Below are 27318 nucleotides of genomic sequence, written 5' to 3'. Positions count from 1 at the left end.
AGTGGAAGTCATTTCGGAACCATTGGCAATCATCTTTGAGAGTTCTTGGAGAATGGGAGAAGTTCCAGCAGACTGGAGGAGAGCCAATGTGGTCCCAATCTTCAAGAAGGGAAAAAAGGATGACCCAAACAATTACCGCCCGGTCAGCCTCACGTCGATACCAGGCAAGATTTTGGAAAAGATTGTTAAGGAAGTGGTCTGCAAACACTTAGAAACAAATGCGGTCATCGCTAATAGTCAACATGGATTTATCAAAATCAAGTAATGCCAGACTAATCTGATCTCGTTTTTCAATAGAGTTACAAGCTGGGTAGATGCAGAGAATGTAGCGTACCTGGATTTCAGTAAGGCCTTCGACAAGGTCCCCCATGACCTTCTGGCAAGGAAACTAGTCCAATGTGGGCTAGGCAAAACTACGGTGAGGTGGATCAGTAACTGGCCATGCACGTGCACTCCTTCCCTCCCTCCCCCTCCCTGAGGCTTACGGTTGGATGTCTTTCTGAGGGGGGAGGGAGGGGAAGTGTTTTTTTTAAGGTTTTTGTGAGTGGAGGATATAGCTTGCTTGAGGTAGTGTCTAGTGTCCAAATTTGATGGCAATTCCCCCAGTGGGTTTTAAGTTCTGTTAATATCACAAATGAACATTACATTTTTATTTATATAGATTACTAAAAGGAGGTTGGACTGGATGGCTCTTGGAGTCCCTTCAAACTCTAGGCTTCAATTATTCAGAGGCAGGATGACCATCTGTAAGGAGGTCTTGGATTGTGTCTTCCTACCTAGCAGAAGGGGGTTGGAATGGATAGCCCTTTGGGACCCTTCCAGCTCTAAGATTCAATGAAAACAAAGTGGGTCATACAGCCCTGAAATCACAACTCCATGCATCATTCTTAGGATCTAGGGAAAGGACAGGAAAACAAGAAGGCCGGCTTCATGTTCTGTGTTTCTCCTGTGGATCCTCCCTTTCACAGCATACTCAAATATCTTCCTTCTCAATCTCTCTCAAAAATAGTGATGCTAAATTTGTGGATAGTAAAAAGTTCTTGGATAGATATGTTCCAAATACATGCGGAATTGCAATATGGATTTCGGTCCAACGGGTCCAATTTTTACTGATTACGAGTTACCGTTTCAGGAGGGAGGCGACTCAAGATCTTGATCAGGGCTTTATACATTTCCTCCGGAGTGCCCTCGAAGAACTTCCCACAGCCAGCCACAAAGAGCGTGTCCCCTAAATGGGGGGGGGGGGGGGGAGACAGAGAGAGAGAGGCAGAAAAGAAAAACCATGTTAGCATTTCCCTTTTGTAAATCACTACATCACATGCTGTGGTGCGCCTCCAAGTTATTTCTGACTTACAGCACCCTTTTGGGGCCAAGCGAGTTAAACCGCCAGTTGTAAAAAAGCTTGCCAATCGAAAAGTTGCCAGTTCAAGCTCAGGTCAGGGTGAGCTCCCACTGTCAGCCCACCTAGCAGATCGAAAACAGTAATGTGAGTAGATAAATGTCAGAAACCGGTTTCCAGGCCTTGAATCTTGGCGCAAAAAACCAGGATCCTGACATGGGATGCTGATAAGGATGTGCAGATGGTGTCCTGTGTCGCTATTGGGAGCGGCTGCTGTGAGCTTACAGATAAATATGTACCGCTTTAGTGGGGAGGATTTTTTTTCATGTCAGAAGCAACTTGAGAAACTGCAAGTTGCTTCTGGTGTGAGAGAATTAGCCATCTGCAAGGATGTTGCCCAGATGTTTTACCATCCTATGGGAGGCTTATCTCATGTCCCCACATGGGAAGCTGGAGCTGACATATGGGAGCTTACTCCGCTCCCTGAATTCAAACCGCTGACCTTTCATTCAGCAGTCCTGCTGGCACAAGGGTTTAACCTATTGTGCCACCGGGGGCTTCACCAGAGTAATGCACGTTAAGGACAAAGTGGAAGCTCTTCCACTCATCCAGAGCCATGCCGTCAGGAAGGTAATAAAAAGGTACCCATAAGAACATGCTGGCGATTTGATTGGGAGGACATCAACGGACAACAAATCTCCTCTGCATGTTGGAGTGACATCACCACCTTGTGGCCAGAGTTGAGCACAGCCTCCAGATGCCGGAGATGGAAAAGATGGGAAAGCCTACCTCTGTTTATGTATTGTCATTGAATGTTTGCCATATATGTGTTCTATAATCCACCCTGAGTCCCTTTGGGGAGATAGAACAGAAATTATATTATTATTATTATTATTATTATTATTATTATCATCATCATCATCATCATCATCATCATGCAATCCATCCAGAATCTCACCCGTGAAGACGGCTGGGGGCTCAGAGCTATTGGGCTTGGTCACAAAATAGCAGATGTGCCCCGAAGTGTGGCAAGGGGTGGCGAGGCATTTCACGTTCAAGGAGCCCACCTAAGAGAGGATACATTCAAGATAATTGATAAGGAGGTTATAACAAGAAAGAAGGACTGGGCGCTTGAGCACACAGCAAGTCCCAGCTTGTAGCGAATATCAGGGCACAAGGAAACGCAATAAGAAACAACAACACCCTCGAAACTGAGGCATCCTCACTACTCTGCTCTATTCTACCCGACTTCCTTTGAAGCTCTACTCTCCTTTAACCAGCAGGGAAATTTGCAGGAAGGAAGTGCTCTCCTCCTGTAATATCAATATATGTTGCCTTGCCTTGGTCACTGCAGGCCAGAAGTGGAGACGGGTGGGTTCTCCCAATGGTTTAATCAACCATTTCTGTCTTTGATCAGGATAGATTTCTCTTAAGAAAAAAAGAGATATTTGCAGATAGAAGGGATGACCCCACAAGGATCCCAGGGGAGATCATGGCAGTGGCTAATTAGGCCCTTGGCCATCCAATATGCCAATCGGTAGGGCTGTCCATGGGAAATCAATGGGTAAGGCTGTTCATGGGATGTATTCAACCATCTAATGGATCAGTGGGTAGGGTTGGTCATGGGTTTCATGGAGATAATCAACCATCTAATGGATCAATGGGCAGGGTTGGCCATTGGTTTCATGGAAATATCCAGCCATTTGATGGATCAAAGGGTAGGGTTGGCCATGGGTTTCATGGAGGTAATCAACCACCTAATGGATCAATGGGTAGGGTTGTCCATGGGTTTGATGGAGATATTCAACCATTTAATGGATCAATGGGTAGGGTTGTTCATGGGTTTTATGAAAATATTCAACCATCTAATGGACCAATGGGTAGGGTTGTCCATTGGCTTCTTGGAGATATTCAACCATCTAAGACAGGGGTCCCCAAACTAAGGTCCGGGGCCCAGATACGGCCCCCCTAGGTCATTTAGCTGGCCCCTTGCTCGGGGTCAACCTAAGTCTGAAATGAGTTGAAAGCACACAGCAACAACAACAATCCTATTTCAGCAGCCAAAAGCAGACCCACACTTCCCATTGAAATACTAATGTTTATATTTGTTAAAATTGTTCTTAATTTTAATTGTTGTATTATTTTTAAGTGTTTTTGCACTACAAATAAGATATGTGCTGCATAGGAATTAATTCATGCTTTTTTCAAATTATAATCCGACCCTCCAACAGTTTCAGGGACTTTGACCTGGTCCTCTGTTTAAAAAGTTTGAAGACCCCTTATCTAAGGAGTCAATGGATAGGGCTGTCCATGGGACATCATGGAAATACTTAATGTTGCCCTTAACCCTTAAAGAACTTGTTCCTCTGCCTTTCCAAATGCATTCTGGCTTTTTCTCCCTATGGCAGCTCTATCTGTGCGGCCTGTGAGCCATTTTCAAGAGCTACTTTCTGCATTGCTCCAGCCCACTCCAATGCACATGAAACACAAAGCAAAGCCTATTGTTCCCCAGAGAAAGAACCCCTTCTCCACAAACCAAGATCTCTGAGGTGCAAAAGAACCAGATGCTGACAAACCGCCTCAGTGAAGCACAAGGTTTGGAGAGCATTTGGGCCAATGTGACCTCATCCCATCCCCCTTTTTGGTATGTTCTTTACCTGAAATGACATAAGATGACAGACTTTCCGGGTGAGGGCTCCAACCCTGCTATCTCCCCCGTACACTCACAACCCAGGCTCCATCTTTACCAGTTTCTCATTGCTACCAGCGTAGTCCCTGGAAAGTCAAAATGTCAGACTTGGGGGGCTGCGTGGACACACAAGAGGCATTCCCTGATAATGCACTTCTCGAGCAAACCAGCATTTGCTTTGGAAGAAACCTATCAATGAATGGCATCTCTGTTGTCAGAGTCTTGCAAAGAAACTGGAAACTATGGCTTGAGAGGAAGTGTGGGCATCTTTATTTCTCCCCTTTCATTTTGGAAAACTACAATTCCCAGTTTGACCGGGAGACCATGCTAAGTACATGAAAGTGGCCAGAAACATCCAGGTGAGTCAGACTACCCCAAAACACAACCTTAGAGCTTCTTGTCTTGAATCAGACGTGATTGGGGCAAGCTATTCTTGCTCCTCCCCAACACAGAGAATGGGATCGGGCACATACTCCAAGCATCTATATTTTTATTTATTCGAATCTCATTGCAAAAAAGTGTTACCAGTGGTGATGTGTTGTGAGGACAGTGGTCAGTTTCACCCCATGCTTTCGGACGACGTCCAGAACCTATTGTAAGAGTGAGACAAGGAAGCAATTTCAAGTTATTCAGTTCTTGTGGGTTTTTTCGGGCTATATGGCCATGTTTATTTATTTATTTATTTATTTGCTTTATTTTTATACCGCATTTTTCAGCCTAATTCGGTGACTCAATGCGGTTTACAATGCAATTTATTACAATAACAATTAGTTAAAAACACAGTATACACAACGGACAATACAAACGACACAACAACACAACATAGTCATCAACGCCTCAGTAAAAATCAGATTCCGTTCTCGTAATCCTTCTACCATTCCTTGTTCATTTATACCGTCTTCATGAGTTCAATTGCCATGTTGACCAAACGCCTGTTCATAGAGCCACGTCTTGACCTTCCTCCGGAACTCCAGCAACGAAGGGGCCTGCCTGATGTCTACGGGTAGGGCATTCCATAGCCGAGGGGCCACCACCGAGAAGGCCCTGTCCCTCGTCCCCGCCAGCCGCGCCTGCAACGCAGGCGGGACCGAGAGCAGGGCCTCCCCGGACGATCTTAATGTCCTCGTCGGTTCATAGGTGGAGATGTGTTCGGAGAGGTAAGCAGGGCCGGAACCGTTTAGGGCTTTATAGGCTAAAGCCAGCACCTTGAATTGTGCCCGGTAGCGGATTGGCAGCCAATGTTCTAGAGGCATTTCTCCTGACGTTTCGCCTGCATCTATGGCAAGCTTCCTCAGAGGTGAGGTCTGCTGGAGCTGGGAAAAAAGGGGGTTTATATATCTGTGGAATGACCAGGGTGAGACAAAGGGCTTTTGTAAGTTGGGCTAGGTGTGAATCTTTCCAATTGACCACCTTGATTAGCATACAATGGGCTGACTGTGCCTGGAGCAAACTCTTCTTGAAAGGTGATTAGATGTCCCTGCCTGTTTTTCTCTCTGCTGTTTTAATTTTAGAATTTTTTAATACTGATAGCCAGATTTTGTTCATTTTCATGGTTTCTTCCTTTCTGTTGAAATTGTCCACATGTTTGTGGATTTCAATGGCTTCTCTGTGTAGTCTGACATGGTGGTTGTGAGAGTGGTCCAGCATTTTTGTGTTCTCAAATAAAATGCTGTGTCCAGGTTGGTTCATCAGGTGCTCTGCTATGGCTGATTTCTCTGGTTGGAGTAGTCTGCAGTGCCTTTCATGTTCCTGGATTCTTGTTTGGGCGCTGCGTTTGGTGGTCCCTATGTAGACTTGTCCACAGCTGCATGGTATACGGTAGACTCCTGCAGAGGTGAGAGGATCCCTCTTGTCCTTTGCTGAACGTAGCATTTGTTGGATTTTCTTGGTGGGTTTGTAGATTGTTTGTATGTTGTGTTTCCTCATCAGCTTCCCAATGCGGTCAGTGGTTCCCTTGATGTATGGCAGGAACACTTTTCCTCTGGGTGGATCTTCATCTTGACTCTCGTGGCTTGTTCTTGGTCTTGCAGCTCTTCAATTTCAAGTTATGTTTCTCTGTATCTTGCTTGGTCTTTCTTAAAGACTCGAGCAAAAAAACAAAACAAAACAAAACCCCAAACATGCACAATTTGAAATGGAAAACATGGAGATATTAAAGTAGAATGAAAACACAAGAGTAGTAAAAATAACCTGAAAGCCATTGGAATAACTAAAAACCTATTAAAAGACATAAACACTACTCAGCATCCCTCTGAATTTCACTATAAAGTGCCTTTCTTTATAAACCTGCCTGAAAAGAAAGGTTTTAGCTATTAGTGTCACAGCAAGTTATGGTAAGTTTGTCTGAATCTGCTCTTAATTACTATATTTCTATATTAATATCAGATCAATACAGAGGTTATGGGATGGTATAGTATGGGGTGTAGTATTAGTTAGGCCTCTTTTAAAAAGTAACTCTAAAGCAATCGGAAATGACATTTATTTACTTATTTACAACATTTATATGCTGCCCTTCTCACCCCGAACAGGAGTCAGATATATATACATACAATATATTATATTATTAGCATAGTACAATATCAGTATTAAATATTACTATATTGTACTATACCATTATATTGTAATATTATTAGTAACTAACTAGCTGTCCCCTGCTATGCATTGCTGTGGCCCAGTCTGTGTATATATGTTTTATGTGTGTATATAGGCATATATGTGTGTATATATATGTGTGTATATATGTGTATATATGTGTGTTTGTATATGTGTGGTTTTGCGCATGTGTTGTAATGCATTTCTTTTCTTTTTTTTGGCTTTTTAAGTCTCTTCTGTGTTTTTCAGTGTTTTTATGAGTGACTAGCTGTGCCCTGCCACACGTTGCTGTGGTCTATAGTAAGAGTTTTGAAGTCTCTGCCTGGCCTCACTTCCTCCTTTCTTCTTCCTTCCTCCCTTCTCTTGTTCTCTTTCTCTCTCACACACTCCTTCCTTTCCCCTCTTTCTCTCTCTCTCTCTCTCTCTCTCTCGCATCCTTCCTTCCTCCCCCTTCTTTATGCTTGTGTGTAAACTTGAGTATTTTCTGTTGGTCATGGGGGTTCAGTGTGGCAAGTTTGCCCCAATTCTGTCGTTGGTGGGGTTCAGGATGCTCTTTGAGTGTAGGTGAACTGTGAATCCCAGTGACTACAACTCCCAAATGTCAAGGTCTATTTCCCCCAAACTCCATCTGTGTTCTGTTTTGGGCGTATTGAATGCTTATGCCAAGTTTGGTCCGGATCCATCATTGTTTGAGTCCACAGTACTGTCTGGATGTAGGTGAACTACAAGTCCCAAACTCAAGGTCAATGCCCTCCAAGCCTTTCCAGTATTTTCTGTTGGTCATGGGAGTTCTGTGTGCCAAGTTTGGTTCAATTCCATCATTAGTGGAGTCCAGAATGCTCTTTGATTGTAGGAAATCCCAGGAACTACATCTCCCAAATAACAAAATCATAATTGTTTGAGTGATGGTCACTCCTTCTGTTGTGAGACGTTGTGTTGTGTTGTGTTGTGTTGTGTTGTGGAGCCTCCCCCTCCTCTCCCCCCCCCCCGCCTTTCCCTTCCCTTCCCAGCACTCGCCTCTTTTGCTGCTCTTCCGTCGTCCCTCCCTCTGGCTGGAGTCCTCCAAAAAGGCAAGAAGAAAGGGGGGGGGGGGAGAGCAAAGGAAGACCAAAGAGCCGAGAGGGAAGACGGCAGCGCCTCGGAGTGCTCCTCCCATCAGCTGGGGCTCTTTTTCCTGCCGAGGGAAGGCTGTGGCACTCGGCGGCGGCGCTGCTGCTTCCCGACAGGAAGCATGGGCAAAGGGCTCCACGTAAGCTAACTTAGGCTCTCCGGCTTTGTGCGGCGAGGGAGGATGGGGGTGGGGCTTCGTGAAGGGAGCATTGGCTGGCAGGCCATGTGCGCGCGCGGGGGAACTGGTGACTGGGCGCCATTGCACATGCTCACTTGTTTTGTTGTTTTGTGAGTGTGTTGTTGTGTTGTTTTTCATTTTGATTCGGTTTGTTTGTACCTAGTGGGTTGAGGTAGGTGCATGGGAATTTTGGTTAATTTCTGTTGGGGTTTTTTTGAGTTTTGCTTCTCTGTTCGATGCCATTTCAGATTTATATATATATAGATGGTCACTCGTTGGCCTGAGAGGTGTCTTGTGTCCAAATTCGTCCAGTGGTTTTTAAGTTATGTTAATCCCACAAACAAACATTACATTTTTTATACAGATATTACATGTAATATAAATATATAATTATAATGTCATATTATTATTAGTAGTATTGCATTACATTATAATATTATATGTATATACAATATATTATATTACATTATATTTATCTGACATTGACCAAAGCCTATACATTAACCGAGAGTTTATTGTAAATCAGTGGTCTAGGGACCACCAGTGGCCTACACGAACTAAAATATGGTTCTCAGCCTCACCTTTACTACACTATTGCAACAAGAGCAACTGGACTCGTGAAACCCTCTTATAGTGCCAAAGCCTGTTGGAAATTGCAACCTTCCAAGCCTCCACTAACTATTTGTAAATGTGTATAATTGTTAACCTATATTATATATACATTTTGGGTTGCCAGTTTGACTATCCTTCTTTGGTGTGGGAGGGGCTTCAGACACAGGACTCCATTTTTGTTATCCAGTATGCTTTTAGACCTCAATGGAGGTGGGTGTAATGCGTTTCCTTTCAGACTTCAGTGAATACAGTTATACAGTTTGGACTCTATCTATATGCTTAAAGCTATGGACTGGTATGCTGAATATATAATAAAGAAGTTGGTTAGTAAACCTGAGATGTTATTTTCGAATAAGATTTTGTGGTTTTTTTTGGGGGGGGGTTAATTTCTGGGTGCATATTTTAACTAAGAGGTTTCAAGGAGTGTATATCTTTTGGGCAATTGAAACCACAAATTTTACTTCAAAGAAACAACCATCCTTTGCTAATCCAAAGTATTTTTGTAGTGGCATGTCTTTATCCTTAGCAGTTTAAAGGCATGATTCTTTAGTTTAACAGCTAAGTTACCTGTGTGCCATTACATGAATGCTTATGAATATCACTTGTTCAAAGGGTTGATTTCTAACAAGGTCATGCTTTTCTTGACTTGTGGTTTTCAAAAGGCAGTCTCCACATGTTCATGGAGGTTAGCATTTGCCAAACGGATGTGACATGAATATTATCTTTTCAATAAGGTTATGGTACACTTATTTCCAATAGGTTATGGAATTTCCAATAAAGCTTATTAAATACTAGACATACCCTGCCACGCGTTGCTGCAGCCCAGTCTGCGTATATGTCTATATGTGTGTATATGTGTGTGTATATATGTGTATATGTGTATATATGTGTGTTTGCGCATATATCTATATCTATATCTATCTATATCTATATCTATATCTATATATATAATAAAAGAGAGTGTTTGTTTGTATCGGACAGAGGAAGGGCGGTGTATGTGGCAGCGTTCTGATTGGCTGCCACTGTGGTCTCTGATTGGCCAGCCTGAAAGTTCCAAGATTCCGATTGGCTGGGCAGCGGTGCTATTTGCATATGGTCTCTGATTGGCCAGCTTCAAGAGGAGCCCCTGGTGGAGAAAAGAGTTCATGACAGAAACGGGGACATGAGAAGGAAATTTGCATATGGTCTCTGATTGGCCAGCCTCAATTCCAAGATTCCGAGATGACAAAGAGAGGAAAGGAAAGGCCAGAGGGGGCTGAGTCAGAACATTACCAATACAGACCACACTTGGCACACAGAGCCTGCAAGACCGACTCGACATCCTACTGCAACCATGGATGATGGGACTTACAGTACCATCACTCGCATTCTGAGACCGCTGTTAACCTCATCCAATGACTGATCAGGACCAAACTTGGCACATAGACCCCTCATGGCCCACCTTATGTCCTGGTGTGGTTTGGCCGGGGATGGACCATGGATTATGGGACTTGCAGTACCTTTGCTCAATTCCTGAGACCACTGCAACCCTCATCCAATTACCGATAAAAACCAAACTTGGCACACTGAGTCTCCATGATGCATTCTACATCCTGGTGCAGTTTGGAGGAGGATGCACCATGGACGATGGGACTTGCAATACCTGCACTCCCTTCCTAAGACCATTACAACTGCCAACAATGATGGATCAGGACCACAATTTACACAGAGAGCCCGCATGACCCACTCTACATCCTGGTGTGGTTTGGAAGAATTTGACAATGGATGATGGGACTTGCAGTCACTTCACTCACTTCCTGAGACCACTGAGACCCTCGCCAATGACTGATCAAGACCAAACTTGGCACACAGAGTCCCCATGACCCACTCTACATCCTGGTGTACTTTCGAGGACAGACCATGGATGATAGGACTTCAAGTACCTCCACTGTCTTCCCAAGACTGCTGCAACCCTCATCTAATGTCCGAACAAAACCAAACTTGGCACACAGAGCCCCCATGACCCACTCTACATCCTACTGCGGTTTGGAGTAGGGCATACCATGGATGATGGGACTTGAAGTACCTCTACTCGCTTTCCGAGACTGCTGCGACCCTCAACAATGACTGAACAACACCAAACTTGGCACATAGACCTCTCATGACCCACTTTACGCCATGGTGTGGTTTGACTGTGGATCAAGCATGGATTATGGGACTTGCAGTCTCTTCGCTCAATTCCTGAGACCACTGCAACCATCATCCAATTTCCGATAAGGACCAAACTTGGCACACCGGGTCTCCATGATGCACTCTACATCCTGGTGTGGTTTGGAGGAGGATGCACCATGTACGGTGGGACTTGCAGTTCCTTCACTCACTTAGTGAAACTACTGAGACCCTCATCCAATGACTGATGAAGACCAAACTTGGCACACAGAACCCCCATGGCCAACTCAACATTCTGGTGAGGTTTGGGGGAGAACAGACTATGGATGATGGGATTTCAAGTACCTCCACTCACTTCCCAAGACTGCTGCAACCCTCATCTAATGACCAATCAAGACCAAACTTGGCACACAGAGCCCCCATGAGAGACTCCACATCCTGGTGCTGTTTGGAGGAGGATGGACAATGGATGATGGGACTTGCAGTACCTTCACTCACTTCCTGAAACCACCGTGACATTCATCCAAATACCAATAAAGACCAAACTTGGCACAGAGAGCCCCCATGGCCAACTCAACATTCTGGTGATGTAGAGGGAGACTATGGATGATGTGACTTGCAGTACCTTAACTGCTGTGACCCTCATCCAATGACTGATCAAGACCAAACTTAGCACACAGAGCCTCCATGACCCTCTCTCCATCCTGGTGCAGTTTGGAGGATGATGGACCACAGACGATAGGACTCACAGTACCTTCACTAACTTCCTGAGACCACTGCGAGCCATATAAATAACTGATAAAGACCAACCTTGATATACAATTCCTTTCTCTAATCCAAAAACAAACAATACCCTTTTAAAATAACCCAGGCAGCGCCGGGTACCCAAGCTAGTATATAATAAAAGTCAAAACTTGTATGCGGAGGGCAAAAGTGTGGCGGTGTATGTGCTCGCTTTCTGATGGCTGCCACTGTGGTCTCTGATTGGCCAGCCTGAAAGTTCAAAGATTCCGATTGGCTGGGCAGCGGTGCTATTTGCATATGGTCTCTGATTGGCCAGCTTCAGGAGGAGCCCCTGGTGGAGAAAAGAGTTCATGACAGAAACGGAGTCATGAGAATGAAATTTGCAGATGGTCTCTGATTGGCCAGCCTCAATTCCAAGATTCCGAGATGACAAAGAGAGGAAAGGAAAAGGCCAGAGGGAGCTGAGTCAGAAAATTACCAATACAGACCACACTTGGCATACAGAGCCTGCAAGACCGACTCGACATCCTACTGCAACCATGGATGATGGGACTTGCACTACCATCACTCACATTCTGAGACGGCTGTTAACCTCATCCAGTGACTGATCAGGACCAAACTTGCCACATAGACCTCTCATGACCCACCTTATGTCCTGGTGTGGTTTGGACGAAGATGGACCATGGATTATGGGACTTGCAGTACCTTTGCTCAATTCCTGAGACCACTTCAACCCTCATCCAATTACCGATAAAAACCAAACTTGGCACACTGAGTCTCCATGATGCACTTTACAACCTGGTGCAGTTTGGAGGAGGATGCACCATGGACGATGGGACTTGCAATACCTGCACTCCCTTCCTAAGACCATTACAACTGCCGACAATGATGGGTCAGGACCACGATTTACACAGAAAGCCCGCATGACCCACTCTACATCCTGGTGCGGATTGGAAGAATTTGACATTGGATGATGGGACTTGCAGTCACTTCACTCACTTTCTGAGACCACTGAGACCCTCGCCAATGACTGATCAAGACCAAACTTGGCACACAGTCCCCATTACCCACTCTACATCCTGGTGCACTTTCGAGGAGGACAGACCATGGATGATGGGACTTCAAGTACCTCCACTCCCTTCCCAAGACTGCTGCAACCCTTACTAATGTCCGATCATCCTGGTGCTGTTTGGAGGAGAACGGACAATGGATGATGGGACTTGCAGTACCTTCACTCACTTCCTGAAACCACAGTGACATTCATCCAAATACCAAACTTGGCACAGAGAGCCCCCATGGCCAACTCAACATTCTGGTGATGTTTGAGGGAGACTATGGATGATGGGACTTGCAGTTCCTTCACTCACTTCCAGAAAACAATGCAGCCGTTATCCAATGACCAATAAAGACCAAATTTGGCATACAGAACCGCCATTACCCACTTTCTTTAATAACCCGGGCAGCGCCGGGTTCCCAAGCTAGTGTATATAATAAAAGTCAAAACTTGTATGCGGAGGACAAAAATGTGGCGGGAGGAGTATGTGCCAGCGTTCTGATTGGCTGCCACTGTGGTGCTATTTGCATATGGTCTCTGATTGGCCAGCTTCAATAGGAGCCCCTGGTGGAGAAAAGAGTTCATGGCAGAAACGGGGACATGAGAAGGAAATTTGCATATGGTCTCTGATTGGCCAGCCTCAATTTCAAGATTCCGAGATGACCAAGAGAGGAAAGGAAAAGGCCAGAGGGGGCTGAGTCAGACAATTACCAATACAGACCACACTTGGCACACAGAGCCCCCATGACCCACTCGACATTCTACTGCAGTTTGGAGGAGGATGAACCATGGATGATGGGACTTGCAGTACCATCACTCACATTCTGAGACCGCTGTTAATCTCATTCAATGACTGATCAGGACCAAACATGGCACATAGACCTCTCATGACCCATTTACGTCCTGGTGTGGTTTGGTGGGGGATGGACCATGGATTATGGGACTTGCAGTACCTTTGCTCAATTCTTGAGACCACTGTAACCCTCATCCAATTACCGATAGACCAAACTTGGCACATGGAGCTTCAATGACCCACTCTACATCCTGGAGCAGTTTGGAGGACGACAGACCATGGATGATGGGACTTCAAGTACCTCCACTACCCAAGACTGCTTCAAAACTCATCTAATGACCAATCAAGACCAACGTTGGCACACAGAGCCCCCATGACCCACTCTACATCCTGCTGCAGTTTTGGAGAAGGGTGGACCATGGATGATGGAACTTCCAGTACCTTCACTCACATTCTGAGACCTCTGCAAACCTCATCCAATGAAGGATCAAGACCAAACTTGCCACATAGACCTCTCATGACCCACGTTACGTCCTGGTGTTGTTCGGAAAACTTTGGAGATGGATGATGGGACGTGCAGTCACTTCACTCACTTCCTGAGACCACTGAGACCCTCGCCAATGACTAATCAACACTTGGCACATGGAGCTCCAATGACCCACTCTACATCCTGGTGCAGTTTGGAGGAGTACAGACCATGGATGATGGGACTTCAAGTACCTCCACTCCCTTCTGAAGATTGCTGCAACCCTCTTCTAATGACCAATCAAGACGACACTTTGCACACAGAGCCCTCATGATCCACTCTACATCCTGCTGCAGTTTGAAAGGGGATGGACTTTGGATGATGGGACTTGCAGTACCTTCACTCACTTACTGACACCACTGACACCCTCATCTAATGACTGATAAAGACCAAACTTGGCACACAGAGCCCCCATGACCCACTCTATATCCTGCTGCTGTTTGTAGGAGGATGGCCCATGGATGATGGGACTTCAAGTACCTTCACTCACTTCCTGAAAATAATGCAGAAAGACCAATAAGACCAATAAAGAACAATAAAGACCAAACTTGGCATACAGAGACCAATAAAGACCAAATAAAGACCAAACTTGGCATACGGAGCCGCCATTACCCACTTTCTCTAATAACCCGGGCAACGCTGGGTCCCCAAGCTAGTATATAATAAAGGTGAAAGTTTGTATGTTGAGGAGGACAAAAGTGTGGCGTTGTATGTGCTAGCTTTCTGATTGGCTACCACTGCGGTCTCTGATTGGCCAGCCTGAAATTCCAAGATTCCGATTGGCTGGGCAGTGGTGCTATTTGCATATGGTCTCTGATTGGCCAGCTTCAAGAGGAGCCCCTGGAGGAGAAAAGAGTTCATGACAGAAACGGGGACATGAGAAGGAAATTTGCATATGGTCTCTGATTGGCCAGCCTCAAGATTCCGAGATGACAAAGAGAGGAAAGGAAAAGGCCAGAGGAGGCTGGGTTAGAAAATTACCAATACAGACCACACTTGGCACACAGAGCCTGCAAGACCGACTCGACATCCTACTGCAACCATGGATGATGGGACTTGCAGTACCATCACTCACATTCTGAGACCACTGTTATTTATTTATTTATTTATTTATTAGCTTTATTTCTATACCGCATTTTTCAGCCCTTAACAGGCTGTTAACCTCATTCAATGACTGATCAGGACCAAACTTGGCACATAGACCTCTCATGACCCACCGTATGTCCTGGTGTGGTTTGGCCGGGGATGGACCATGGATTATGGGACTTGCACTACCTTTGCTCAATTCCTGAGACCACTGCAACCCTCATCCAATTACCGATAAAGATCAAACTTGGCACACTGAGTCTCCATGATGCACTCTACATCCTGGTGCAGTTTGGAGGAGGATGCACCATGGACGATGGTGCTTGCAATACCTGCACTCCCTTCCTACGACCATTACAACTGCCGACAATGATGGGTCAGGACCACAATTTACACAGAGAGCCTGCATGACCCACCCTACATCCTGGTGCGGTTTGAAGGATGGATGATGGATGATGGGACTTGCAGTACGTTCACTCACTTCCTGAAACCATATTGACATTCATTCAAAAACCAATAAAGACCAAACTTGGAACATAGAGCCCCCATGGCCAACTCAACATTCTGGTGAGGTTTGGGGGAGTACAGACTATGGATGATGGGACTTCAAGTACGTCCACTCACTTCCCAAGACCTCTGCAACACTCATCTAATGACCGATCAAGACCAAACCTAGCACACAGAGCCCCCATGGCCCACTTTGCATCTTACTGCAGTTTGAAGGAGGATGGACCACAGATAATGGGACTTTCAGTAACTTCACTAACTTCCTGAGACAACTGCGAGTCATATAAATAACTGATAAAGACCAACCTTGATACACAATTCCTTTCTCAAATAACCTGGGCAGCGCCGGGTCCCCAAGCTAGTCTATATCTATATATATAATAAAAGTCAAAACTTGTATGCGGCGGATGTGTGGCGGTGTATGTGCCGGCTTTCTGATTGGCCAGCCTGAAAGTTCCAAGATTCTGACTGGCTGCTGCTGTGGTGCTATTTGCATATGATCCCTGATTGGCCTGCTTCAACGGAGCCCCTGGTGGAGAAAAGGGTTCATGGCAGAAACAGGGCATGACAGAAGGAAATTTGCATATGGTCTCTGATTGGCCAGCCTCAATTCCAAGATTCCGAGCTAACAAAGAGAGGAAAGGAAAGGCCAGGGGCTCTGTCAGAAAATTACCAATACAGACCACACTTTGCAAACAGAGCACACAAGACCCACTCGACATCTTACTGCAGTTTGGAGGAGGATGAACCATGGATGATGGGACTTGCAGTACCATCACTCACATTCTGAGACCGCTGTTAACCTCATCCAATGACTGATCAGGACCACACTTGGCACATAGACCTCTCATGACCCACTTTACGTCCTGGTGTGGTTTGGCTGGGGATGGACCATGGATTATGGGACTTGCAGTACCTTTGCTCAATCCTTGAGAGCACTGCAACCCTCATCCAATTAGCGATAAAGATCAAACTTGGCACACTGAGTCTCCATGATGCACTCTACATCCTGGTGCAGTTTGGAGGAGGATGCACCATGGATGATGGGGCTTGCAATACCTGCACTCCCTTCCTACGACCATTACAACTGCCAACAAGGATGGGTCAGGACCACAATTTACACAGAGAGCCTGCATGACCCATTCTCCATCCTGGTGCGGTTTGGAAGAATTTGTCAATGCATGATGGGACTTGCAGTCACTGCACTCACTCCTTGGGATCGAGACCCTCGCCAATGACTGATCAAGAGCAAACTTGGCACACAGAGTCTCAATGACCCACTCTACATCCCGGTGCACTTTCTAGGAGGACAGACCATGGATGATGGGACTTCAAGTACCTCCACTCCTTTCCCAAGATTGTTGCAACCCTCATTAATGACCAATCTAGACCAAACTTGGCACACAGAGCCCCCATGACCCACTCTACATCCTGCTGCAGTTTTGGAGGAGGGTTGACCATGGATTATGGGACTTGCAGTATGTTTACTCACTTACTGAAACCACTGTGACCCTACTCCAATGACTGATCAAGACCAAACTTAGCACACAGAGCCCCCATGACCCACTCTACATCTTGGTGCAGTTTGGAGGAGGACAGACCGTGGATGATGGGACTTCAAGTACCTCCACTTCCTTCCCAAGATTGCTGCAACCCTCATCCATAGACCAATCTAGACCAAACTTAGCACACAGAGTCCCCATGGCCCACTCTACATCCTGCTGCAGTTTGAAGGAGGATGGACTTTGGATGATGGGACTTGCATTACTTTCCCTCACTTACTGAAACCACTACCACCCTCATCCAATGGCTGATAAAGACCAAACTTGGCACACAGATCCCCCATGACACACTCTATATCCTGCTGCTGTTTGGAGAAGGGTGGACCATGGATGATGGCACTTCAAGTACCTTCACTCACTTCCTGAAAACAATGCAACCATCAGCCAATGACCAAGAAAAACCAAACTTGGCATAGAGAACCACCATTACCCACTTTCTCTAATAACCCGGGCAGCGCCGGGTCCCCAAGCTTCCCAAGATCTCTGCAACACTCATCTAATGACCGATCAAGTCCAAACTTGGCACACAAAACCCCCATGACCAACTCTCCATCCTGGAGCAGTTTGGAGGGAGATGGACCACAGATAATGGGACTCACAGTAACTTCACTAACTTCCTGAGACAACTGCGAGTCATATAAATAACTGATAAAGACCAAGCTTGATACACAATTCCTTTCTCAAATAACCCGGGCAGCGCCGGGTCCCCAAGCTAGTATATAATAAAAGTCAAAACTTGTATGCGGCGGATGTGTGGTGGTGTATGTGCCGGCTTTCTGATTGGCCAGCCTGAAAGTTCCAAGATTCTGACTGGCTGCTGCTGTGGTGCTATTTGCATATGATCCCTGATTGGCCTGCTTCAACAGGAGCCCCTGGTGGAGAAAAGGGTTCATGACAGAAACAGGGACATGACAGAAGGAAATTTGCATATGGTCTCTGATTGGCCAGCCTCAATTCCAAGATTCCGAGATGACAAAGAGAGGAAAGGAAAGGCCAGGGGCTCTGTCAGAAAATTACCAATACAGACCACACTTTGCAAACAGAGCACACAAGACCCACTCGACATCCTACTGCAGTTTGGAGGAGGATGAACCAAGCCGAAAGGAAGGCTAGCGGCCGACGGTACTGGAGGTGAACGACGAATCCGATGCTCTAAAGATCAACACACCATAGGAACCTGGAATGTAAGATCTATGAGCCAGGGCAAATTGGATGTTGTTATTGGTGAGATGTCAAGACTAAAGATAGACATTCTGGGGGTCAGCGAACTGAAATGGACTGGAATGGGCTACTTCACATCAGATGACCACCAGATCTACTACTGCGGACAAGAGGAACATCGAAGAAATGGAGTAGCCTTCATAATTAATAAGAAATTCGCTAAAGCGGTGCTTGGATACAACCCAAAAAATGACAGAATGATCTCAATTCGAGTGCAAGGAAAGCCTTTCAACATTACAGTGATCCAAATATACGCCACAACCACAGCTGCTGAAGAAACAGAAGTAGATCAGTTCTATGAGGATCTGCCGGACCTACTGGATAATACACCAAAAAGAGACATTATTTTCATTACAGGAGACTGGAATGCCAAGGTGGGAAGTCAAATGACAACTAGGATCACAGGCAAGCATGGTCTGGGAGAACAAAATGAAGCGGGACGCAGACTGATAGAATTTTGCCAGGAAAACTCGCTGTGTATAACAAACACTCTCTTCCAACAACCTAAAAGACGGCTTTACACATGGACTTCACCAGATGGTCAGCACCGAAATCAGATTGACTACATCCTTTGCAGCCAAAGGTAGCGGACATCCATCCAGTCGGTGAAAACAAGACCTGGGGCTGACCGTAGCTTAGATCATGAACTTCTTATTGCTCAATTTAAAATAAAACTAAAGAGATCAGGGAAAATACACAGACCAGTTAGATATGATCTCACTAACATTCCGAGCGAATATACAGTGGAAGTGAAGAACAGATTTGAAGGACTAGATTTAGTAAACAGAGTCCCAGAAGAACTATGGACAGAAGTCTGCAACATTGTTCAGGAGACGGCAACAAAGTACGTTCCAAAGAAAAAGAATACCAAGAAGGCAAAATGGTTGTCTGCTGAGACACTGGAAGTAGCCCAAGAAAGGAGGAAAGCAAAAGGAAACAGTGATAGTAAGGGGAGATATGCCCAGTTAAATGCGCAATTCCAGAGGTTAGCCAGAAGAGATAAGGAACTATTTTTAAATAAGCAATGCATGGAAGTGGAAGAAGACAACAGAATAGGAAGGACAAGAGACCTCTTTCAGAAAATTAGAAACATTGGAGGTAAATTTCAGGCAAAAATTGGTATGATAAGAAACAATGATGGCAGGGACCTAATAGAAGCTGAAGAGATCAAGAGAAGGTGGCAAGACTATACAGAAGATCTGTATAGGAAGGATAATAATATTGAGGATAGTTATGATGGTGTGGTGAATTAGAACCAGACATCCTGAGGAGTGAGGTTGAATGGGCCTTAAGAAGCATTGCTAACAACAAGGCAGCAGGAGACGACGGGATCCCAGCTGAACTGTTTAAAATCTAAAAAGATGATGCTGTCAAGGTGATGCATGCCATTTGCCAGCAAATATGGAAAACACAAGAATGGCCATCAGACTGGAAAAAATCAACTTATATCCCCATACCAAAAAAGGGAAATGCGAAAGACTGCTCCAACTTCCATACAGTGGCCCTTATTTCTCATGCCAGTAAGGTAATGCTCAAGATCCTGCAAGGAAGACTCCAGCAATACATGGAGCGAGAATTGCCAGATGTTCAAGCTGGGTTTAGAAAAGGCAGAGGAACGAGAGACCAGATTGCCAATATCCGCTGGATAATGGAGAAAGGCAGGGAGTTTCAGAAAAACATCTACTTCTGCTTCATTGACTATTCTAAAGCCTTTGACTGTGTGGATCATAATAAATTGTGGCAAGTTCTTGGTGGTATGGGGATACCAAGTCACCTTGTCTCTCTCCTGAGGAATCTGTACAAAGACCAAGTAGCAACAGTCAGAACTGACCACGGAACAACAGACTGGTTCAAGATTGGGAAAGGCGTACGGCAAGGCTGCATCCTCTCACCCAACATTTTAACTTGTATGCAGAACACATCATGCGATGTGCGGGGCTGGATGAATGCAAAGCTGGGGTGAAAATTGCTGGAAGAAACATTAACAACCTCAGATATGCAGATGACACCACTCTGATGGCCGAAAGCGAGGAGGAGCCGAGGAGCCTTCTAATCAAGGTGAAAGAAGAAAGCGCAAAAGCCGGGTTGCAGCTAAACGTCAAAAAACCAAGATTATGGCAACAAGAATGATTGACAACTGGAAAATAGAGGGAGAAACCGTGGAGGCTGTGACAGACTTTGTATTTCTAGGTGCAAAGATTACTGCAAATGCAGACTGTGGCCAGGAAATCAGAAGACGCTTACTTCTTGGGAGGAGAGCAATGTCCAGTCTCGATAAAAGAGTGAAGAGTAGAGACATCAGACTGGCAACAAAGATCCGCCTAGTCAAAGCCATGGTATTCCCTGTAGTAACCTACGGATGTGAGAGCTGGACCTTAGGGAAGGCTGAGCGAAGGAAGATCGATGCTTTTGAGCTGTGGTGTTGGAGGAAAGTGCTGAGAGTGCCTTGGACTGCGAGAAGATCCAACCAGTCCATCCTCCAGGAAATAAAGCCCGACTGCTCACTGGAGGGAAAGATACTAGAGACAAAGTTGAAGTACTTTGGCCACATCATGAGGAGACAGGAAAGCCTAGAGAAGACAATTATGCTGGGGAAAGTGGAAGGCAAAAGGAAGAGGGGCCGACCAAGGGCAAGATGGATGGATGGCATCCTTGAAGTGACTGGACTGACCTTGAGGGAGCTGGGGTTGGTAACGGCTGACAGGGAGCTCTGGCGTGAGCTGGTCCATGAGGTCACGAAGAGTCGGAGACGACTGAACGAATGAACAACAACGAACCATGGATGATGGGACTTGCAGTACCATCACTCACATTCTGAGACCGCTGTTAACCTCATCCAATGACTGATCAGGACCAAACTTGGCACATAGACCTCTCATGACCCACTTTACATCCTGGTGTGGTTTGGCTGGGGATGGACCATGGATTGTGGGACTTGCAGTACCTTTGCTCAATTCTTGAGACCACTACAACCCTCATCCAATTAGCGATAAAGATGAAACTTGGCACACTGAGTCTCCATGATGCACTCTACATCCTGGTGCAGTTTGGAGGAGGATGCACCATGGACGATGGGGCTTGCAATACCTGCACTCCCTTCCTACGACCATTAGAATCATAGAATCAGAGTTGGAAGAGACCTCATGGGCCATCCAGTCCAACCCCCTGCCAAGAAGCAGGAATATTGCATTCAAATCACCCCTGACAGATGGCCATCCAGTCTCTGCTTAAAAGCTTCCAAAGAGGGAGCCTCCACCACACTCCGGGGCAGAGAGTTCCACTGCTGAACAGCTCTCACAGTCAGGAAGTTCTTCCTAATGTTCAGATGGAATCTCCTCTCTTGTAGTTTGAAGCCATTGTTCCGCGTCCTAGTCTCCAAGGAAGCAGAAAACAAGCTTGCTCCCTCCGCCCTGTGGCTTCCTCTCACATATTTATACATGGCTATCATATCTCCTTTCAGCCTTCTCTTCTTCAGGCTAAACATTCCCAGCTCTTTAAGCCGCTCCTCATAGGGCTTGTTCTCCAGACCCTTGATCATTTTAGTCGCCCTCCTCTGGACACATTCCAGCTTGTCAATATCTCTCTTGAATTGTGATGCCCAGAATTGGACACAATATTCCAGGTGTGGTCTAACCAAAGCAGAATAGAGGGGTAGCATTACTTCCTTAGATCTAGACACTATGCTCCTATTGATGCAGGCCAAAATCCCATTGGCTTTTTTTGCTGCCACATCACATTGTTGGCTCATGTTTAACTTGTTGTCCATGAGGACTCCAAGATCTTTTTCACACGTACTGCTCTTGAGCCAGGCATTATCCCCCATTCTGTATCTTTGCATTTCATTTTTTCTGCCAAAGTGGAGTATCTTGCATTTGTCACTGTTGAACTTCATTTTGTTAGTTTTGGCCCATCTCTCTAATCTGTCAAGATCGTTTTGAATTCTGCTCCTGTCCTCTGGACTATTGGCTAATCTATCCCTCCCAATTTGGTGTCGTCTGCAGACTTGATGATCATGCCTTCTAGCCCTTCATCTAAGTCATTAATAAAGATGTTGAACAGGACCGGGCCCAGGACGGAACCCTGCGGCACTCCACTTGTCACTTCTTTCCAAGATGAAGAGGAAGCATTAGTGAGCACTCTCTGTGTTCGTCCACTTAACCAATTACAGATCCACCTCACCGTAGTTTTGCCTAGCCCACATTGGACTAGTTTCCTTGCCAGAAGGTCATGGGGGACCTTGTCGAAGGCCTTACTGAAATCCAGGTACGCTACATCCACGGCATTCCCCGCATCTACCCAGCTTGTAGCTCTATCGAAGAAAGAGATCAGATTAGTCTGGCATGACTTGTTTTTGATAAATCCATGTTGACTATTAGCCTACAGGTGTTGGCTATTTGTTTGAATTCTTCTTTGGTGATTTCTCCCTTTTTCCACTTCTTGTGCATGTCTCTTTTGTGTCTTAGCACAGTTAGAAGTTCTTTGGACATCCATTCTGGCTTCTTTGCACTTGTCCTATTTTTTCTCTTTGTTGGCACGGTTTGCAATTGCGTCTTGAGTATTTCACTCTTGAGAAATTCCCATCCATCAGTAACTCCCTTGTCTTTTAGTTTCTGTGTCCACGGAATGCTGCTCAGCGTTTCCTTCATTTTTCAGAAATCAGCTCTCCTAAAGTCCAAAATGCGGGTTTGACTTGTCTTAGTTTCGGCCTTCCTTTGTACCTCAAATTGCAGGAGCACATGGTCACTTGCCCCTAAGGATCCTACCACTTCGACCGCATCGATCAGGTCCTCCGCATTTGTTAGGATGAGATCAAGAGTAGCCAATCCCCTTGTTGCCTCTTCTACCTTCTGGACCATGAAATTGTCTGCAAGGCAAGCGAGGAATTTGTTGGACCTTGTACTCTTGGCCGAGTTTGTTTTCCAGCAAATATCGGAATAGTTGAAATCGCCCATGACTACTACATCGCTTTTCTGTGCCTGTTTGGTCAACTGTTGGCAGAAGACTTCATCAAGTTCTTCCTCCTGGCTTGGGGGTCTGTAGTAGACGCCTACAACGACATCTTTTTGAGTCCCAGTTCCCTTGATTCTTATCCAGATGATTTCAAGCTGGTTTCCCAGATTGCTGTCTTGAATCTCTTCTGCAGCATAAGAGTTTTTGACATATAAGGCTACTCCGCCTCCTCTCCCCTTTGTTCGGTTTCTGTGAAAGAGGTTATACCCCTCGATATCTACATTCCAGCGATAGGAGTCATCCCACCAGGTTTCAGTGATCCCTATGATATCATATTTGTGGTGTTGTGCTAAAAGTTGGAGTTCGTCTTGTTTATTTCCCATGCTCTGTGCATTAGTGTAAAGACATGTGAGCCCCTGGGATCTTCCCTTGAGCTGTTTAATTGGGATTATTGTGCTCTTGGTACTTGGTCCTCGTTGTGTTTGTGCAGCCCTCTATTTAGCCTTCTGGCGATTCCCAGACATTATGGGTAAAGTAGTGTTTGCAAGGCTGTTGTCCCCCTCCCCTGGTGGACCTAGTTTAAAGTGCGTCTAATGAGGTTTGCGAGTCTGTGAGCAAAAAGGTGTTTTCCTACTTGTGTGAGATGCACCCCATCCCTTGCCAGTAGGCCATCCTCCTGGAAAAGCAGGCCATGGTCGAGGAAGCCAAAGCGTTCCTCCTGACACCATTTTCTAAGCCAGTCATTGACCTGTACTATTTTTCTGGCTCTTGTGGGTCCGTGTCTTACAACAGGGAGGAGGGATGAAAAGACCACCTGTACATTACATTCTTTTAGCTTTGCTCCTAGAGCTCGAAAATCATTTGTGATCTTTTGAAACGTATGCCTTGCTGTATCATTGGTTCCTACATGAATCAACATGAGGGGAGGACGGTGATAGGGCTTGAGGGGCCTTGTGAGCCTCTGAGTGATATGGTGTATTTTTGCCCCCGGTAGGCAGCATATTTCTCGAGCCATCCCATCTGGTCTGGAAATGGCAGCTTCCGTTCCTCTAAGGAGGGAGTCGCCTACTACCAAGACCTGTTTACTTTCAGGAATGACAGGGCCCTTTTTGTGCAATGTAGTGTGTAGGTCTCCAGAAAAGTGATCCTGTTGGTGTGAATTGTGTAGGTGAAAAGTGCTGTCCTCCTCCTCGACATCCCCGGTGCATTCATCAAGGACAATCCATTGAGATTCGTCCAAGAGCCTATGGTTCTCCTGAATGTGTTCCTGTTGCTCCTGGTCTATGGTTGGGGATGGTACACCTGCAGGATTGTGCAAGTGTGAATGTTGTGAAGTGTTGTCCCAGTCAGGGCTATCCCCCGCACACTGATCAAGGATGAGCCACTGATCAGTATCTAAGCCATTCTGGTCTTCCCCAATATGTTGTGTTTCTTGGTCAGGTGCTAGTTGTGTGAGAATTTGGAATCTATTGTGTAACTGCAGCTGAGTGGAAGTATTCTGAGGAGGCTTCCGGGTCCTATGTGTCCTTCTAAGGGTGACATTTCTCCAAGCCTGAGGGTTGTCCACATCTGAGGTGCTGTTCTGTTGAGCCTCCCCGTAATGTTGGTGTGATATGGGCTGCATGTCTAGGACAGTGTGGTGTGTGGTGTCTAAGAATAGCTCAAGTTCCTGAATGTCCTTAAGGGTGTTAATACGGTCCTCGAGTTGTCGTATCCTGTGTTCCATGCGAGTGATCTGTGTACACTTGGGGCAGATGTAATTGAGTAATTGTAGTGTGAAAAAGCTGAACATGCCACAGCTTGTGCATGAGATGGGAAGTTTTCATGTTTGTTCCATCTGGAGGTTGCTAATGACCTCCTCTTGGTGTGTGTTTGATGTTGTCTGTATGCATGGGTGAAAGTATAGGTTACTGAGTGTACGACGGCGCGCGCGACACTGGTTTATATAGGATAACCAGGAAGCCCCGCCTCTCAAACAAAGCAGTTAATTTTTAAACTCAGGAAGCCCCTCCTCTCAAACAAAGCAGTTAATTTTAAACTCAGGAAGCCCCTCCTCTCAAACAAAGCAGTTAATTTTAAACTCAGGAAGCCCCTCCTCTCAAACAAAGCAGTTAATTTTAAACTCAGGAAGCCCCTCCTCTCAAACAAAGCAGTTAATTTTAAATTCAGGAAGCCCCTCCTCTCAAACAAAGCAGTTAATTTTAAACTCAGGAAGCGCCTCCTCTCAAACAAAGCAGTTAATTTTTAAACTCAGGAAGTCCCGCCTCTCAAACAAAGCAGTGCTGAAAGCAGTTAAATTTAAACAAAGCTTACCCTGAAGCAGAAGGAAACAAAATGGGTTCCTGCTTCCTCAACTTCTGTGGAAAGCCCAGCTGCCCCTTGGGTTCAGACACTGGTTTATATAGGATAACCAGGAAGCCCCGCCTCTCATTACAACTACCAACAATGATAGGTCAGGACCACAATTTACACAGAGAGCCTGCATGACCCATTCTACATCCTGGTGCGGTTTGGAAGAATTTGTCAATGCATGATGGGACTTGCAGTCACTGCACTCACTTCCTGGGACCACTGAGACCCTCGCCAATGACTGATCAAGACCAAACTTGGCACACAGAGTCCCCATGACCCACTCTACATCCTGGTGCACTTTTGAGGAGGACAGACCATGGATGATGGGACTTCAAGTACCTCCACTCCCTTCCCAAGATTGTTGCAACCCTCATTAATGACCAATCTAGACCAAACTTGGTACACAGAGCCCCCATGACCCACTCTACATCCTGCTGCGGTTTTGGAGGAGGGTTGACCATGGATTATGGGACTTGCAGTGCGTTTACTCACTTACTGAAACCATTGTGACCCTAATCCAATGACTGATCAAGACCAAACTTAGCACACAGAGCTCCCATGACCCACTCTACATCTTGGTGCAGTTTGGAGAAGAACAGACCGTGGATGATGGGACTTCAAGTACCTCCACTTCCTTCCCAAGATTGCTGCAACCCTCATCCATAGACCAATCTAGACCAAACTTAGCACACAGAGCCCCCATGACTTCAAGTACCTTCACTCACTTCCTGAAAATAATGCTGCCAATACAGACCAAATACAGACCAAAACAAGACCAATACAGACCAAACTTGGCATACAGAACCGCCATTACCCACTTTCTTTAATAACCCGGGCAACGCCGCGTCCCCAAGCTAGTATATAATAAAGGTGAAAGTTTGTATGTGGAGGAGGACAAAAGTGTGGCGGTGTATGTGCTAGCTTTCTGATTGGCTGCCACTGTGGTCTCTGATTGGCCAGCCTGAAATTCCAAGATTCCGATTGGCTGGGCAGCGGTGCTATTTGCATATGGTCTCTGATTAGCCAGCTTCAAGATGAGCCCCTGGTGGAGAAAAGAGTTCATGACAGAAGCGGGGACATGAGAAGGAAATTTGCATATGGTCTCTGATTGGCCAGCCTCAATTCCAAGATTCCGAGATGAAAAAGAGAGGAAAGGAAAAGGCCAGAGGGGGCTGAGTCAGACAATTACCAATATAGACCACACTTCACACACAGACCCTGCAAGACCCACTCGACATCCTACTGCAACCATGGATGATGGGACTTGCAGTACCATCACTCACATTCTGAGACCGCTGTTAACCTCATCCAATGACTGATCAGGACCAAACTTGGAATATGGACCTCTCATGACCCACTTTACGTCTGGTGTGGTTTGGATTATGGGACTTGCAGTACCTTTGCTCAATTCTTGAGACCACTGCAACCCTCATCCAATTACCGATAAAGACCAAACTTGGCATACTGAGTCTCCATGACACACTCTACATCCTGGTGTAGTTTGGAGGAGGATGCACCATGGACAATGGAACTTGCAATACCTGCACTCCCTTTCTAAGACCATTACAACTGCCAACAATGATGGATCAGGACCACAATTTACACAGAGAGCCCACATGACCCACTCTACATCCTGGTGCGGGTTGGAAGAATTTGACAGTGGATGATGGGACTTGCAGTCACTTCACTCACTTCCTGAGACCACTGAGACCCTCGCCAATGACTGATCAAGACCAAACTTGGCACACAGAGTCCCCATGACCCACTCTACATCCTGGTGCACTTTTGAGGAGGACAGACCATGGATGATGGGACTTCAAGTACCTCCACTCCCTTCCCATGACTGCTGCAACCC

General features: G+C 45.8%; 1 protein-coding gene across 1 annotated transcript in view; it reads right to left on the bottom strand.

The window, feature by feature from the left end:
* Positions 1–27318, bottom strand: part of LOC137095569 (uncharacterized) — a 99029-nt gene that overhangs the window by 9629 nt on the left and 62082 nt on the right. Inside the window, exons 4-6 of the mRNA XM_067462351.1 lie at positions 4554–4618; positions 2298–2406; positions 1125–1228 (exon numbers count right to left, since the gene is read on the bottom strand). Of these exons, the coding sequence (XP_067318452.1) occupies positions 1125–1228; positions 2298–2406; positions 4554–4618 (278 nt within the window). The remainder of the gene's footprint in view (positions 1–1124; positions 1229–2297; positions 2407–4553; positions 4619–27318) is intronic.

Source organism: Anolis sagrei, chromosome Y (assembly GCF_037176765.1).
Source record: "Anolis sagrei isolate rAnoSag1 chromosome Y, rAnoSag1.mat, whole genome shotgun sequence".
Taxonomy (NCBI): domain Eukaryota; kingdom Metazoa; phylum Chordata; class Lepidosauria; order Squamata; family Dactyloidae; genus Anolis; species Anolis sagrei.
Note: the sequence above shows the minus strand (reverse complement) of the source record. Positions and strands in the feature narration are given on the sequence as shown.